This window comes from Narcine bancroftii, chromosome 10 (genome assembly GCF_036971445.1).
Source record: "Narcine bancroftii isolate sNarBan1 chromosome 10, sNarBan1.hap1, whole genome shotgun sequence".
NCBI classification, from domain to species: Eukaryota; Metazoa; Chordata; class Chondrichthyes; order Torpediniformes; family Narcinidae; genus Narcine; species Narcine bancroftii.
In genome coordinates this window covers 87,105,272-87,123,714 of record NC_091478.1, presented here as the reverse complement: position 1 = coordinate 87,123,714, position 18,443 = coordinate 87,105,272, and the positions used below count along the sequence as shown (strand labels likewise).

Here is an 18,443-nt window from a genome sequence, read left to right as displayed (position 1 = left end):
CAGGGCCAGGCCTCCAAGGTCCACCGGAATACGCAGGCCCTGATTCAGCAGTTTGACCCGGTAGTCAAAAGGTTCCAACACATACATGTTGACATCGTGGGACCCCTGCTTGTGTCCAGGGAGGCGTGCTACCTGTTTACGGTGGTCGACCGGACCCCAAGATGGCCGGAAGCCATTCACATCAAGGAGGCTTCCACCGAGATGTGCGCCAGGAGCTTGGTCGCCCACTGGATCACCAGGTTCGGAGTTCCAGCACACATCACCAGCAACAGGGGCGTCCAGTTCACCTCTGCCCTCTGGACTCAATTGGCGAACCTACTAGGGATTAAACTCCACCACAACACAGCTTATCACCCGCAAGCAAATGGTCTGGTGGAGAGATTTCACCACCACCTGAAGTCAGCCCTCACGGCTCGCCTCACAGGTCTCGGCTGGGCAGACGAACTACCCTGGGTCCTCCTCGGCATCAGAACAGCACCCAAGGAGGATCTACAGGCGTCATCTGCAGAGCTGGTGTACGGCGCATCACTCTCATTCCCTGGTGAGATTTTCGGCCCGGAATCCGACTCTACGACTGAGCACCTGAACCTATTGGTGGACCTACGTGGCAAGCTCACCTCGCTAGCCCCCCTGCCTCCTGCCCATCACGGTGTCCGACCAGCCCACCTTCCCAATGAGCTGGACTTGGCGCAGACCACACACTGCACCTCTGCAGCGCCCTTACTATGGCCCGTTCAAATTCCTCCAGCGGTCCGGCAAGACTTTTACATTAGATATTGGGAGAAAAAATGAACTGTTCACAGTAGGCCGCCTAAAGGCAGCACACTTGGACCTCTCGCGACCAGTTCAAACGGCTAAGACCAAGCACCGAGGCTGTCCGCCCAAGTGGTGAGACGCATAAGCCGGTTCTGGGGGAGGTTGTGTGGCAGCATACTCTCTCGTTGCGAACCGTCCCGCTTGTACCGTTGCGTGGCGGGGCAGCCATGAGAAGAGGACACCATTGGGGGTCCTTCTTACTCCATGGTTCCAGCCCAGTGCGCGCCTCAGGCTCACAAGGTGGCCGAGCTCACGCTGCCCTTAAAGGGGCGCGCGTGGGATTTGAATAAAACAGTCATTGAGAGCATCCAAGATGGTGGCTGAGAGTTTCTTTGCTATAGCTCCCACTACACTACACTATTCCCTTTTAGTTTCCTAGGCTAATTCATTTTTACATGCCATTTAACTCCATCGTGCTTCTTATACCCAAGGTGGAATTCATCTGCCTCTGATATATGCGAGGAAATTTAGCATCAAACGAAAATTCATAATGTCACAGAGAGAACATGCAAACTCCATAAAGACACTACCAGAAGTTAGGATTGAAGTCAAGTCTCCAGAGATGGGAGGCTACCTGGTAAGATGCGGTGCCAACCCTTTCTATACATTGGTTCCAGCCAAGAATGACTTCAATCTCAGTAATTTAAAGTATTTAGAATACTTGGTCCTTCTGTGTACTGAGGTGCATGTTTGCCAACTATAACCATTTCATATTGATTAGCAGTATTTGAGGATTTATTTATTGAATTAAGCTAACACTGAATGAAACTTTTATGAAGTCTACACAGTAGCAGGGTATCCAAGCCAACTGTATTGTAAGTCAAGACCATCTTGTTTATTTCAGTGAAGGAAATATGGAATCCTAGACACACTTATCTACATGTGATCATCTATTTGACTTTTGAAATGGCCCAGCAGGGAAATTACATCAAGAATGATTAAGAATACCTCTGGTAACTTACGAAAATATGAAAAGATTTTCAACAATGAAAGATCAATCAAACCCCATTAGTTCCCCCAATAAATATGGTTTGAAGTATTTAAAATTTACAAAGTAAAACTGTTTAGTTGTGTTCCTCTGAGCTCCCTACCATCTCTTAATATACATGAACAAAATACAAAGTAAAACAGTAATAAGATGAGACAATTTGTGTTCTCCCATGGTAACTATTGCAATTTGTTTACCATAAGGGGTTATTAAGTATTCTGTTTGCATCGAAAGATAACATGATTGCAGAGATAACAATATGCAAATAAGTATCTTGGAATGTGAAAAAGTATCCTGAACAATTTTGGTACCACACCTTACTATAGATATTATGAGCAGTCTTTCTTTCCATCATACATTGATTTTCTGAGATATGAACATTTTACGAGGTCCAGGATGTTTGAATATTTAAAAAAATAGCACGACAATAATACAAGGAGCTATTCAACCACCCATACAAATATGGTTTCAAAGGAAAGTCAGCCTACCTGCCTGAAACGTTCTTCAATATGGCCAGTGCATCAGGGAACCCATCCATATTATAATCCCCTAAATGAATCGAGATTGGAAACGGAAAAGGCAAGAGGTCCGTTGGTTCTTGAGAGGCAAATCCCCAAAGGGTATCACCATTCATGAGGTTTGACAAAATTGGTATCCACTGTTAATGTGAAACACAAGAATTTTCAGGAAAATATTTTCAAGACCAAACACAAATTAATTCTTCATATTATATTCCTAATCCTTATTCTCATATAAAATTCATCAATTGGAATTCATTCATAAATATCTTTCCATATAAGCCTACCAACTTGCACAGCTACCTCTTTGTCCTATCCTTTCTCCTTTTAAGACTATTCTCTCAGTTCCCCCTATGAGTTATTTGCTCTGATGACGACATTTCCTTACAGGTGTTTCTGATGTCTTCCGTAAACATAACGTTCCCATTTACCACTTTATTAAATCCCTTGAACACATCCCATCTAGTTGCAGTGTCAAAACCAGAGATCCCAAGTCCTCACCTTCCACTCCAGCAATCTCTGCAAATTTTACAAACAACAAATCATTCACCACAATTTCTACCTCCTTCAAAGAAATTTCTCCACCAGACAAATCTTCCCCTATCTTCTCCTCCTTCTACATGATTTCCTGTCCATTCTTCAGCACCCAGCAACCATCCTCCTCCTTATGGAACTTTTCCTGACATCTGTACGTGATTCATCACTTATCCTTTCACCTCTTTCCTTCCAACCATCCAGAGTCCCAAAGAAATCTTTTCATTTAGGGGTCTATAATATGGATGGGTTCCCTGATGTTCAGAATGAGTTTTATTCTCCACGGCAGAGAAACCAAACACAGGTTGACTGACTGCTTTGTGGAGCATCAATATTCACCCTATAGGGAGCTTACCACTTTAATTCTCCATCCCACTCGCCCTCAATCTTATTGATCTGCGGTCTTCTGTACTGTTACCATGTAACCCAACACCAAGCTTGAGGAACAGTACCTCATCTTCGGACTGGGCAAATTTCAACCTTCTGGACTCATTATTGAATTCTATAACAAGGTCATTTGATTTCTCATTGTCTATCAGTTGCTCATCTGTGATGTTAGCTCAGCTTGTTTGTTTCTCTCCCTCCTTTTTTTTCCTACCGAGCACATTGCCCTGCTCTGCATTTCACAATTCCTATATTTTTTTTTAATCTATGTTCTCAATTACCAGGTAATCTTGTTTACTTATCCCCAAGGTCTCCATGGTTTTTACCCTAACCAAGACATCCCCTCATCCCACCATCTCTTGGCCAATTCTAATGAAAGAGCTTCAAGTCAAATATTAGCTCAGTTTCTTTCCTTCAAATAAGTCTGCACCTACCGAGTATTTCCAGCATTTAATTTTGTATTTTACCTTTCTCCTATAAATAATAATGACATAATGCTATGCTTCTAAACTCTATATTGAAGATCCACACTGAATCACATATAGTCAGAGAAATTATATACTTTGGTACTTTACATTTCTCTCAAGTATTTACTTAAACAGCAAAAAAATCTATCTTTTCAAAATAATACGAATACAAATATGCACTAAAATCATGTACAAACTACTTCTTAAGAATATCTGCTGCCTCATGCTATAAGCACCTTAATGATACCAATATGCTACTTCCATTTTAATTATTCTATTAATTTACCAAATGATAGTTTTATTAAACAATAACTAGAATTCAATTAATATTTGACAATATTTTAACACAGCAAGTGGTAATGTCCACGACTACACAATTTATGCACATAGACATTTTATAAGAAGACAGTTTAGCAATATTTAGGTTTATAGCTTGAAAAAGCACACGACACAAAAATTCGTACAAAATCTGATCCATAACATTTCATCTTCAATACAGGTGCTCTATTAGAAGTAGTGAGAAAGTAGTCATATATATGAGTAGGCAAGAGCATTCTATGAATATGTACATGGTGGCAGTAAATGTACTGTATGTTAAATTCTATTTTATGTGAGGGTGTGGTAAAAGGTTTTAAAGTGAGGAGCAATATTAGAGATTCAGAGAATTAAGAATCATTGCTGTTTCTTCTAGTTCTCTCATGCCATCTCTTCATTAGTTCTTCACAAAATTGAATGGAGAGCAAGACCAATGTAACATGTAATAGTTTACAGAAAGGTCTACAGCACAGACCATTTCCTATGTACTTCACATTTTTAGCTAGGGAACATGTTCCTTATTGGTATAAGCATCATGAGGCCCACCCTTCCATATAGATATATAAATAACCCTGTGTGTCAGTAGCCATGTTAGTCTAATAGAAGTAAAGGATGAGAAAGCATCACGTCTCTAAGTCTCAGTTGTGTGAGTGCCTACACAATAGTGGCGATGAGGAATGAAACAAACCCTACACATGCTCCATGCACCAACCGTGAGAAGGAAAACAACAGAAGAAAGGTAGAAAACGACTACCTAACAACCCCAACCATTCCCGCCAAAAGATCAAGGCAAAAGCGTGCTAAGATAGTGGAGGGAAGGTTCGGGGAATTCAATGAAGCAGAAGAGAGTTGGGATAACTACGTAGAACAGTTTAACCACTACTGCGTAGCCCACAATATTGTGGAAGGTCCAATAAACCCCAAACGTGTCCTCTTCCTCAGTATAATGGGCAGCAACCTCCTTAAGACCTCGCTGGCCCCAGAGGATCCAAGGAGAAAGACATTCAAAGAATTATGCACAGCTCTGAGGAACCATTTAAACCCCAAACCACCAATTATAGCAGAAAGGCAACGATGCTATGTAAGGAGACAAGGACCAGGAGAAACAGTAATTGAATACCTGGTATCATTGTACAAACTGGCGGAGCACTGTCATTTCGAGCAGTTTCTAAATCAGGCACTGTGAGACAGATTAGAGATGGGGCTGGCAAATTGCAAAGCAAGGCAAAAAATATTAGCAATGGATAAAGACGTTATATTACAAATTGCATACAAAACTACCTGCAACTCTAAAATGGCAGATAAAAACTTGGATGTGGGTCAACTGGTCGGGAGGTCTTCCCACCAATAATGCTTCTGTTGTGGGAAATACTAATCACCTCCCAGCCAGAACTCGACCAAATCCTCAACAACCACACAGTGGTTTTCCAACAAGAATTGTGGAAAATCAAAGGTGTTCAAGCCAAACTACATTTAAAAGATAATGCAGAACCAAAATTCTTCAAACCCAGAACAGTCCCATTTGCTATGAAAGGGAAAATTGAGGCTGAATTAAACAGACTAAAACATGAAGGGATATTAGAACCAATACAATACAGCGATTAGGCAGTGCCCATCATAACTGTACAAAAAGCAAACAGTGAGATTCGCATTTGCGGTGATTACAAAGTCATCAATCCATCACTCAATATACCTGAACACCCCATGCCCAAGGCAGAGGAATTGTTCCAAGCACTAATTCACAAAACTAGATTTGTCACAAGCATATCAACAGAAAGAATTGGACAAAAAAAAAAAATCAAGGGAATATGTGACAATCAATATCCATGTGGGACTAGACACAGATGCCTTAAGGAATTTCTGCAGCACCTGCGATGTTTCAAGTAACAATGGCCAAATTACTACATGGACTCTCAGTTGGATGTTACCTCGATGATATCATCATCACAGGCCGAAACGACAGTGAAAAATTACAAAACCTTGAAAAGGTTTTAACCAGACTACAACAAGCTAATATACGATTACGAAAGGACAAATGTGTCTTGGATATCTTGGATTTATAATTGACAACGAGGGGGTGCGAATGAATCCAGCAGGAACAGAAGCCATTCACAGGCCCAATACCCAACCAACAAATTGGAATTACAGTCCTTCCTATGATTTGTTAATCACTACCGAAAACATATCCCTAATTTGTCTACACTATGCAGCCCGCTGAACCAGTGACTCAAGAAAGATCAAACATGGTTCTGGAACAGAATCTAAAAATACAGTCGATCAACTAAAGGAAATATTAACATCAACAAATAAGGTGCTGATCCACTACGACCCTAGTAAAGAAGTTACACTAGCCGTGGATGCTTCACCAGTGGGACTAGGAGTGGTACTATCCCAAATCACAGAAAAAGGTGAGCAACCTTTTTGCGTATCCTTCACAAACATTAAGCACAAGCAAACACAATTACACCTAACTAGAAAAAGGATTGGCAATAATTTTTAGTGTAAAATAAATTCCACCAATATCTTAACGGAAGAAAATTCACCGTGATCACAGACAACAAGCCTCTTAGTTTAATCCTGGGGCCACACCAAGGTATACTGCGGCTAGAATTCAAAGATGAGCCATGCTACTAGTGGCTTATAACTATGATATAAAACATAAACCAGGAACACTCAACAGCCACGCAGATGCCTTATCACGCATGTTGCTAACAGAGACAGAACAACGAGAAGAAATTATTAAATGGAGAGCAGAGGCAGCAACGATCAACCAAGAACAACTTCAATATTAGAAGTGGGCGAGAGAGTTCTGGTACAAGATTATAGACAATATAAAGACCCATAGGTGGTAGGAGTAATCTTACAAAAATTGAGCCCTTGCTCATACTCTGTTCTAGTGGGGGACAGATTGTGGAAGCGATACATTGACCAATTATGAGCATTGACTGACACTAAGGTCCACAAACTGCATCATGAACTGGAGGAGGTGACCTGTCTTGGTCTGCCCCGACCATCCCACCCCTCAGGCTGAGTGAGGTGGGGGGGTGGGGGGGGCAGAGACGATTGCAGAGTCAAGGAGTCCAGTAACTGAAACATGCATCCAGGATGGCAGTGAAGTTGGGCATTTGCCGCCGACTCGACCACTGACCTATCTATGGGTCTCGAGCAAGGTCTGGCACAGCAAACCATGCCGAGGCAGTCCAAAAGAGAAAGAAGATCTCCTGAACGCTTTAAGGACTATGTGGCTTGATTACTATTAAATACTTTCCCTTTTATAATGATAATTACTCATGAGATGTATTCTAATTCTCACTTGTAGTCCTGGGCCTGATGTAGTCTTATTCGTTCGAAGGGGCCCAGTCAGCATTTATTGCACGGGAAAGAGTCTTGGCTATAAGCCCGCCCTCTGCTGGACATCATGATGCCCAAGTCATGATGCCACCCTTCCATGTATATAACCCTGTGTATATTAGTCTAATAGAAGTAAAGAATGAGAAAGCATCACATCTCCAAGTCTTAATTGTGTCAGTGCATACACAACATTCCTTATGTTCTTGTATTTTGTCTTAGCTACTCTTCTTTGGCTTGGCTTCGCGGACGAAGATTTATGGAGGGGTAATGTCCACGTCAGCTGCAGGCTCGTTTGTGGCTGACAAGTCCGATGCGGGACAGGCAGACACGGTTGCAGCGGTTGCAAGGGAAAATTGGTGGGTTGGGGTTGGGTGTTGGGTTTTTTCTCCTTTGTCTTTTGTCAATGAGGTGGGCTCTGCAGTCTTCTTCAAAGGAGGTTGCTGCCCGTCGAACTGTGAGGCGCCAAGATGCACAGTTTGAGGCGATATCAGCCCACTGGCGGTAGTCAATGTGGCAGGCATCAAGAGATTTCTTTAGGCAGTCCTTGTACCTCTTCTTTGGTGCACCTCTGTCACGGTGGCCAGTGGAGAGCTCGCCATATAACACGATCTTGGGAAGGCGATGGTCCTCCATTCTGGAGACGTGACCTACCCAGCACAGTTGGATCTTCAGCAGCGTGGATTCGATGCTGTCGGCCTCTGTCATCTCGAGTACTTCGATGTTAGGGATGAAGTCGCTCTAATGAATGTTGAGGATGGAGCGGAGACAACGCTGGTGGAAGCGTTCTAGGAGCCGTAGGTGATGCTGGTAGAGGACCCATGATTCGGAGCCGAACAGGAGTGTGGGTATGACAACGGCTCTGTATACGCTAATCTTTGTGATGTTTTTCAGTTGGTTGTTTTTCCAGACTCTTTTGTGTAGTCTTCCAAAGGCGCTATTTGCCTTGGCGAGTCTGTTGTCTATCTCGTTGTCGATCCTTGCATCCGATGAAATGGTGCAGCCGAGATAGGTAAACTGGTTGACCGTTTTGAGTTTTGTGTGCCTGATGGAGATGTGGGGGGGCTGGTAGTCATGGTGGGGAGCTGGCTGATGGAGGACCTCAGTTTTCTTCAGGCTGACCTCCAGGCCAAACATTTTGGCAGTTTCTGCAAAACAGGACGTCAAGCGCTGAAGAGCTGCCTCTGAATGGGCAACTAAAGCGGCATCATCTGCAAAGAGTAGTTCACGGACAAGTTGCTCTTGTGTCTTGGTGTGAGCTTGCAGGCGCCTCAGATTGAAGAGACTGCCATCCGTCCCCCCCAAAGTTCCTCAACATGGTTATCCAACTGCACGAAAACCAACAAGGTCGGGTCAGATACAGCAATGAGCTCTCTGAACCCTTCTCCATTAACAATGGCATGAAGCAAGGCTGCGTTCTCGCACCAACCCTCTTTTCAATCTTCTTCAGCATGATGCTGAAACAAGCCATGAAAGACCTCTTAGCTACTAATTAATCTAAAACGAAACATTTTTCCCTCCAACCATAGCTTACTTATTGAGCACCCTGCATAAGGCAATTGTTCACTTTTGTTCATCCAAATGCCACTGGTCTGCTTTTCAGTATTTTCAAATTGCAGGCGATGTTAATTAGCCAGAAAAATGAGTGAAGTAATTAGGAATGAAAGTGAATTAGATAAAAAGTTTTTACTTGGATACTCACAATGTCCAATTGTCTTACTACAGACTACTATATTAAATACTGAAGAGGCTGTCTCAACATGCTATTTTTCACCAAAATCAATATCAGTTTCATTTTTTACACTTGAGTGGATCTTAAAAATGCATAAACTACAAAAATCAGAATGCACATCAATTTGAAATAATTTAATAACTTTAAAAATCTTATTTACGAGAAGCACACTGTTTTGCAACAGTTTTCTTTCACAGGGAATTTTACTTTCCAAGAATGTAATACAAGCACCTTGATGTGAAATTCAGCAATTTAGACACCAGTAAAATTATATTGAATGGCAAAATAAATTGATCCAGAGTCAGTCAATATAAATTATATCGATTTTCAACACTGATAAAGAACAGTATTTAATATGACTAATAAAATGAAATTAAAAATACAGGGGTAGATTATTAAAATACAAGTTATCAAACTGATTAATTGATGTAAAATCATCACATTGAAGCAGTACAAACATTTATGAGGTGGTATGTACTTACAATCACAGATTCTACAACTGACTATCAATTGTGATGTGCATGAAAGCATAATACTGGAATCTTTGGCATATTTATTTCATAATAAACCTGAAATCTCTTGCAAACATGCAATTGCATACCTACATCATAGATCTGTATGAAAATGTAGCTTGAAACAAAATCTGCGTGACAATTTAATTGCTGCTAGGTCCTTTTTTTTCCTGGGTAAATGACCAAATTAAAAGCCAAAATAACTTCAATGCAATTAATTTATGCATAAAATGATTCTTAATCATACTGAAAGTATGGCAATTCTTCTGAATGAAAACAGGAGATAATTTCTCCAAATTTATAATCAACTACGAAAACTTAAGCTTTATCATCAGGCTTGATGTATCTCCAGCTGTTGGCTCTCATGTATCCAAAATAAATAGTACAATTAACACCATGCATCATCACTTTTACACAAAAGTAATAGAAATGTTATCAATTTGTCAACAAAGCACATCTCACAACTATTAGAATTACTTTATTTGGATCAAAAGATCAACTACCACCAAATGGTGAAACATGAAAATAATAAATACTGGAATCTTAAGCAAACAGTAAGGTGCTGGATGAACTCAGTGGATACACAGTGTCCATGGGTAGGAATATATATCAACATTTTGGGTCAGGACCCCTCCTCTAGTCTGCATGACTTGTTGATTCCTCCTCACATCTCACTGTTAGCTACCAAATGGGATTTACTCGAGAAGGGGGGATCAACAATTCCTCTGACCAGGTATTGAGTTATCCATGCATCAGTATGTTGCAATTGTAGACAGTTTAACCTGGAAAATTCAAATATAAAAGCATTTCTGACTAATCAATTATCCAATCATAGATGACTTATTGTGTTCTCCTGGCAATTTTAACTTGGTTCAATTCTAACTTTTTCTTCTTCTTATGTCCTCAGAGGATTTTTTGTATTTCTCTCTACAGATGCCACCTGACCTTGAGTATTTCCAGCATTTTGTTTTCATTTGATTTTGACACGGACTGACAAATTGAAATGTATTAAAGACAAAAAAATTAGCTTTTGGTGTCTGGTAGAGAAACACGATGCAATCAAACACAGATTGCAAGGGACACCAGATCAGAATGTTAAACACTATATCAGTGAATGGAAATTCTTCTTAAATTGAAAATATCCAACTTGCAAGCCAAATCCTTGCATTATGTAATTGTATCTAACCCCAGAAACACTAATTCTTGATACTGTAAACAAGCCTAAAATTTGCAAATTGCCATGGCTTTGTCTTAATCAAAACAAATAATTTATGGATTGTGGTGACTCACCCACACAACAGGCGAAACAGCTCACAGAGTCACGGGCAAGTCTGCAGCAGACATGACTGAGAGCAAGCCCAGAGCCTGGTGGCTGATGTCATAAAGGTCCCAGGAGTCGCAAGCATCATCGGGTTCCGAGGGATTTAAACATGTGTGAGAGTTTTATTAAATTCAGTTGGTTCAACTCACTTTCAACTCTGTGTGGTTCTTTCACTCCCTGTGTGCCTCGTGCGACTCTACATTGGTGACCCGCATGGTCCAAACTGCATTTGGACCTAATGATGACCAACCCAAGCACGCAGAATGCAGTTTCACTGAAACTGCCGACTCTCTGGACCTCGCAGCTGCATTTCTGATTTGAACAGGCTGAAGCCCAATTCCAGGTCAGGCAAACAGTCTCTGACGCCACAAAGTACTACTATGTGGTTGGTTCACTCTGGCGACTGCGCGCCATCGGCCATCCAAACGGAGTAAAGAGGTGTTGGCTGTGGACTCCACACTCCCTAATAATGCCAGTTCTTTGGGGGGGGGGGGGGGGGGGGGGTGGGTCATGTGGCGGGTCACCCACGCAACAGGCGAACTGGCTCATGGAGTCGTGGGCAAGTCCGTGGCAGATCTGTGAGAGCTCCAGGTGCAGGGCAAGCCCACAGCCTAGCAGCTGATGTCATAAATGTCCCGGGAGCCAGGAGGGATTTAAATGTGCGTGAGAGTTCTATTAAATTCAGTTGGTTCAACTCATTTTCAACTATTCGCTCACTGAATGCCTCGTGTGACTACAGGATTTAATTTTCTTTCATTGCATCTCATCCTCGTGTTTGGGATTTCTTGCTCCAGTAGGCCAGATAAAAAAGTTTCATAATGGAATATTGGTTGATATTTTGGAGATGTAAGGTGGTGAAACTATTGGTGATCACCACGGTAATGCCATGCAAGCAAGATTAGCATTGGAATTTCAGCATGAACAAAGTTTAAAGCAAAAATCCTTTCGTTGCTGTCAGTGACTCAGCCGTCTGTTGGAAAAATTCTTTGCAGTACTTTTTTTTAATCCCTTCTAGATATTCAATTTTATAATGATATGAATAACGAAGATCTTGAGAACAAATTACTATTATTTTAACAAATACCATCACCAATATTACACATCACTTAAACTGCTCTGTGCAAAGATGGTCAACTTAACCTACAGCTACCCTTTACCATTGTTTCTCGGGGGCCAAATGTACTGTCTGACTTTTCAGGCCAACTCGTCTTCCGATGCAATATCCAAATGTCCTATTATTGATCTCCATTGCATGCTAATCAGCTGCATGACCTATTCCTGATTAGCTATGGAGTCCATGCTTTCCTTGTTCTCTCGTCACCCACATGATCTTTCTTCCTTATTATCTTGTCACATAGGACCATATCTGAAACGTTTGCTCTTGGATTATTCACCGATGTCAAGATTTACCAGTCGACATCTCCCTTGTGAGTTTGAAATGCTTTTTTATCCATTAGGATTTTTATGCTTTAACAGATTCTGCAGGCTTCTTGTCACAACACAAAACAGTCCATGGCAATATTCCTGGTTGCCTTCCGTAGCTGTACTCAAGTGTCATTAGCTTTGTTTTCTACCCACAAGGAGATTAGGAAGATAATTCCAAATCACCTTAACATCCTGTTTCTACTTGCTATTTTATACATCAGGTGAAATCAACTGAATTTGAAATGAACTTAAAAAGATATTTACAAATGAAAATGTGGAAAGTACTTAAAATAAGTGCTTCTTGTATTCCTCGAGTCTAAGCTATTCTTTCAATATAAAATGATATAATTAAAATCTAGGCACACATTTCCAATTATGATAAATTAAAAATTGAATATAGAATTTACAGTATTTCACTACCATTTCAATCTATTTTTAAACTATTCTGTAAAATATTTGGAAATATTAAAAAGAATTATTTACCCTTTATTGCAAGTTCTTTAATAGAATTAGCTGTAATGTGGTTGACACAACAGCTGCTAACGCCAGAAATCCAATTGCATAGATACCTGACTCGGTTCAATATTCAAAGATAGAAAGTTCATGTCCTGGAGATAGCTAGATCTTTGTAAGAAGCTATTTTTTGGAGAGATTGTTATTCTGCTGAGAATTGCAGTTGCAGTTTCAATACTCTAATTAAAATTACAAAGCAGTATAATATTTTCCTTAACTTGAAAGATGGTGTAGACGCATTGTACGTATGAGGGGACCAACCTTTAACATTGTTAAAGCAAGAGTTTTAAACTGCTGTGCTGGTTTATAGAAATTTAAGCAAGGGCTCTAGCAACTATTTTGGATAAATTTGTTGCACTTTTTTTAAAACCAGACCTCTCTACACCAGGATTACTTGGGTAGATTTCAAATTTATTGTCAGAGTACATCCATGACATCACATGAAAATGCTGCCTAGTCTGTTTCTTTATAGCTGACACTGATCAAGCGACTCGTGTATCTTCTTGTTACTGCCAAGTTTTCTTTATTAATATCCTGTATAGAAGTTTGGAAATTTGCAATATTAAAAGATATAAAATTTTTGTAGCGGCCCGCTAACCAGGATGCGACCCGCTACACAAAAATGGCCGATAAGCGTCCCAGGTGACCACCCAAATGGCGGGAAACAGTGAGCAATGGCGGGAACGCTGCCCAGTCAGAGATCAGCCCTGCCATGATGTCACTCTTGACGTCAACAGCGAAGAATGACTGTAAACAGAGCTGTCAGTGCAATAAATTAGTCTTCAACTTCGACTCCTCATGTGTCTTCTTTCCACACTCTGATTGCTGGTTCTGGGGTGGGGGTGGGGGGTGGGTGGGGTGGTGTTGTATAGCGGCTCACTAACCAGGACGTAACTCTGTACACAAAATGGCCGACGAACACGGCAACCGTGCAGACCACTCAGGGGCCAATGACCTACGTTGCAGGTGACCATCCGCAAGGCAGGAAATAGTGAGCAACGGTGGGAATGGCGCCCAGTCAGAGATCAGCGCTGCCATGATGTCAGCAATGAGAAGTGAACATAAGCAGAGCTGCTAGTGCAATCAATCATTGTGCTTTCTTTCCACACTACACATATATACAATCTACATACATTATATATACATACACAAATTGTATGAAAATATAGTTTCTTATTTTTCTCCATAACACCTTTGTTCAGAGATTCCACATCATCTTCAGATTTTCACAAATGTACTTTTTTTTTTAAAGCATTGCTGATTTTCAGATAAGACCTCATTTTAAGCTGATACCAAAATTCACAGAGGAGACCTGAGACCCATGTTCATGGAATAAATGTCTCACATTTAGGAAGAGAGCAGTACTGCCAAAATGTAGATGACACTTAACTCACTTGGTTCTTCCAGCAATCTTTTTTGTTCTGCTATCTGTCTAACCTACATGTTAATCCATTGAACTCTCGTGAATAATGTGCAAAACATTGTTTAAAAACCTATCTATACTTTATGTCAAAAACTTCACCAGTTTAAAATTAATAACAATTATCTATGTATGGGGCCGTACCTGTTCAGAACCTGGCACAGTTCGATAAATGGCACTTTCATGGCAGTTCTCATCTATGCACACAGGCAGCAAGTGTTCCTGCTGTCCATCTCCATCTGAGGGAGAAATAAATCTTCAACTTATTGAAGTGTTTGGAAATAATTATGTAAATAAATTATATTGATCTAAATATGAAACAGCATAATCAATACATAATATCAATCAAGTTATGCAAGTTAAGCAGGAATCTGGAGCAAAAATGAGCTGCTGGAGAGACTCAGTGGGACAAGCAGCACCCGCGGAGACAAAGGGATAGTTGACATTTTGGGTTGAGACTCTGCCGCAGAACTTTTCTCTGTTTGTAACCAAACTAGCTATTTCAGCTGTCAGTCATCTATCTGTGATACTGGCTCAGTTTTTTTTACACACATCTATGCCCAAGATTCCCAGAATCCTATAACTGATGTTCTCCATTATCCAAGCCTCAGAACCTAGCTGACCTTCAAAAGTCCCATTTGATATCCTTTATTAATGTGACAACAGGAATGCCAGTGTGACAGAGTATACAGATATGTTTTTGGGAGATAAATTGGGAAAGGTTTGTTAAAACAGATCTTATTTAAAATGCTGGAGTTCTGCCCCATGCTAGACATGTCGGGGCCAACAGTCTTTGCAAGAGCTTTGGAGAGTGCCCAAGAGACTTCACTAATGGATTTTTGTTTACAGAAAGGCAACAGATGAAAGATCTTGTTGGAGCCGCAGATTGTCTGGAGCTATTCTAAAAGAGTCATGAGGTTTTGCAAGCAGAGAGAGTCAAACAGGCTTTCTCAGAGAGAGAGAGAGAGAGAGAGAGAGAGAGAGAGAGAGAGAGAGAGAGTGATACAACCAGCAACAGGACAAGCTGGCAAGCTTGTGGAAAACCCCATGTGATTCAGCCTGATCAAAGCCCTTGTGGTTCATGCAAGAGGAGAGGATTGGCTGTCTAATGTTTCACTTGGAATAAGGGAAACAAAAAGGCACTCAGTAGTGACCTGAAAGAAAGAGGTTATCATCTTGAGAACCCTGAAGGGGCAAGTTTCATGAACAAGACACTGAAGTGGCTCGTAATACTCCTTTATAATGATTCATGCCACGTTCATTGAATGCTAGACATTCAGAAAAATGATCCTTCCTCTCATTGTCTTTTTAGGGTCTAGTGATCTTTGTGACTTTTGCATTTTACTTTTCTGTACTCTATTTTATTTTTTCCCTTTCTCACTTTTGTATTCCTTTCCTGTCATTCTGCTTGGATTTCCATTCCCTTGCCCTATTAGTTTAAACTCTCCCAAAGAACTAGCAAAAAATCCCCCTAGGACATTGATATCGATCCTATCCAGTTATAGACATCTGGTTTGGACTGGTCCCACCTCCTCCAAACACTGTTTCATTTCCCCAGTGCTGTCTGTTTAGGGTTTCTCATTCTTCCTATGACCATGTGGGTTTCCTTCCACAACCAACAGGTTGAGAGGTTTACTGGCTACTTTAAATTGTTTTGATTACGAGGACGAGAGGTAAAATCTGGGGCCAGCTGATGAGAATGTGGCGAGAATAAATGGGATCAGTGTAGATGGGGCCACAAAGACATGTTTCCATATTCTCAGAAAAATTCTCCAGTGGCTGACTTGGACAAAGGAAGATGATTGTGGCTCTTGAAGGTCAATCACCCAAGGCATTACTCCAGAAATTCCTTAGGGTAGTGTCCTAGGACTAATCAATGTCAGATGCTTCATCACAAAGCCAGAAGTAGGGTTGGTCACCCATGATAACATCATATTCAATGATGTGACTGAAGCAAACTATGCCAAAATACAGCAAAACCTCATGAACATTCAGACATAGGTTAAGAAATGATCCACATTTTAGCTACACAACTTCCAGATAACTGCCTCTAATAAATGTCCATTCACCTAACCTTGATATTCAGTGAGATTACCATAAATGAGCCAACCGCCCTCAATCCTGAGAATCACAATGGATTCAAAGAAACTAGCGACATAAATATATAGCTATAACAGGTCAAAAGTTTACATATCTTCCAGGAAATAACCCACTTTCCAACATCTTAGCCTTTCCACTGTCTGCAAGGTTGAAGTCAATCGTGTGATGGATAGACTTAATTTGCCTTTATGGGGTGCAGCCAGGGAAAAGTAATCCCCCACACGATTGGCACCCCACTGTGAAAGAAATGGTTAAAACTAGTGGATGACGGGATACTTGACCACTTAGAAGGAAGCTGAATGCAAAACTGTTGATGCTAATTGTGAGTAGCCTTGAGAAGTGGCAAAAAGTCAAAATAAACAAGAAAGGAAGTCTCTGGAATCCAGCGTGAGGAGGTGTCTGGAGTAAATCCAGGGTCGTGATAATGCAGAAGAAAGAGAATTGAAAGATTTATTGGACACTGAATGGAGAAATGTAGGAAAGGATCACACCAGCTTGTGTTTTCCTGCATAAATATGAGCTTTGTAGCTCGTTTAATTTGATGGCAGTGCAGCAGGCATGCCATGATATTATATTAAACTCACAGCAAAACTCAAAGCCTCCATCTTGAGTTAATTTCCCAACCCCCCCCTCTCCCCACCGCACTCACCATTATAAACATTCAATACCTCTGTGGCCCCAATGTGTACCATCCACCAAATGCACAATTACTCACCGACAATAACAGAACTTCTCAATTCCACCAAAGACAAGGGCAGCAGCTGTGTGGGAACCATACTATCTGTCCTTTTCCAACTTGCACATCATCCTGACATGGAAATATGAAACTACCCTTTCATTGTAATTGGATCTAAATTCTAGAACTTTCTCCCCTGCAGTGTTATGGGAGGCCCTTTACCAGAAGGACTGTTGCTGCACAAGGTGTTGGTTTATCACCATGTTCTTTAGGAACTTTGGGATGGACAATAAATTTTGCAAATGATTTAAAAAAAAGCTGATTTTTATAAAAATCCACAGAAATATGTTAACATGTTATTTTGATGCATTGTCCTTGGGCAGTATTATACACACAAGCTGAATTGAGTTAATTTAGAGTTAAATCTCATCAAAATAAACATACTTGAGTTGAACTGAATGTCTCCATGGTCACTAATAAAAGACCAAAAAGGTCTGGTACATGATTATCATTACAATTGTAGCTTACAATCACTTCATTCTAAACACACTCTCTTCAGAAAAATTTGAAGTATTCTCAATAGTCTGGTTTACATGAACCAATAGATTTTTTTTGTTTTCAAGAGATTTACTTATTTTCTATTCAGTCATTTTTGTTCATTTTTCACATGAGCTCATTGAGGTCAGTGGAGTTCCTAAGCAATTTATTGCCTAGAATCATGGGTAACAATCCAGTATGCAGTTGTATCAAGCCTGTTCCCAAAAAATTAGGTTTCCTAATTAAATGCAAATAAAGCCTTGGGGACAAACAGTGGAGATGAACAGAGGCCGACTTATTGAGACGAATAATTAATGCAAGAAATGTCATGCTTAAATAAACAAGTGGAGCAGAAAGCTCACCAAATAGTACAGAATATATACATATCTTTAATCCGTATTAATTTTTGTATGTATTAGGTTTTTTAAGCTGAATCTTAATTTCAACAAAACACTGAAGTAGTAGTTACATGTCTTCATCACTATTGTGCTGTTTCACAGCATGTTAACAACTCAACATCTACTACAAGAAGAGAATCCCATTTTTGGATTGCAGAATGTTTGCATAACCTTCCAAAAATAATTCTCAGGTCTGCATTGGTTGAAAGGTTTAGTTTAGCATTTTAATGTGCAAATGCAGTGCTCTTTGCCATTGAGATACAGTCTATACATTTCCAGCAACCAGAATTGTTAAGTTTTGCAATAAATTTTGTTTTTATTTCAGTTATTCAGGATTGCATTATTTTGCTTTTGGATAGGGGGATGCAATTTTTAAATCACTGAAAGATGAACACTGAAGCAAATTGGCTGAGGAACCCAAATTTAAATAACTGTTTAC

General features: G+C 40.4%; 1 protein-coding gene and 1 long non-coding RNA gene across 5 annotated transcripts in view; one reads left to right on the top strand and one right to left on the bottom strand.

Annotated features, from left to right (window-relative positions):
- itfg1 (integrin alpha FG-GAP repeat containing 1) overlaps positions 1–18,443 on the bottom strand; it is a 145,527-nt gene that overhangs the window by 94,256 nt on the left and 32,828 nt on the right. For all 4 annotated transcript variants that reach the window (XM_069901675.1, XM_069901677.1, XM_069901678.1 and 1 more), the window contains 2 exons: positions 14,438–14,532; positions 2,293–2,462 (listed from right to left, as the gene is read on the bottom strand). In XM_069901675.1, coding sequence (XP_069757776.1) covers positions 2,293–2,462; positions 14,438–14,532 — 265 coding nt within the window. The remainder of the gene's footprint in view (positions 1–2,292; positions 2,463–14,437; positions 14,533–18,443) is intronic.
- LOC138744882 (uncharacterized) lies at positions 11,046–13,637 on the top strand. Its single transcript, XR_011345847.1, has 3 exons — positions 11,046–11,278; positions 12,294–12,362; positions 13,460–13,637. It is a non-coding gene; the product is annotated as an uncharacterized lncRNA (long non-coding RNA).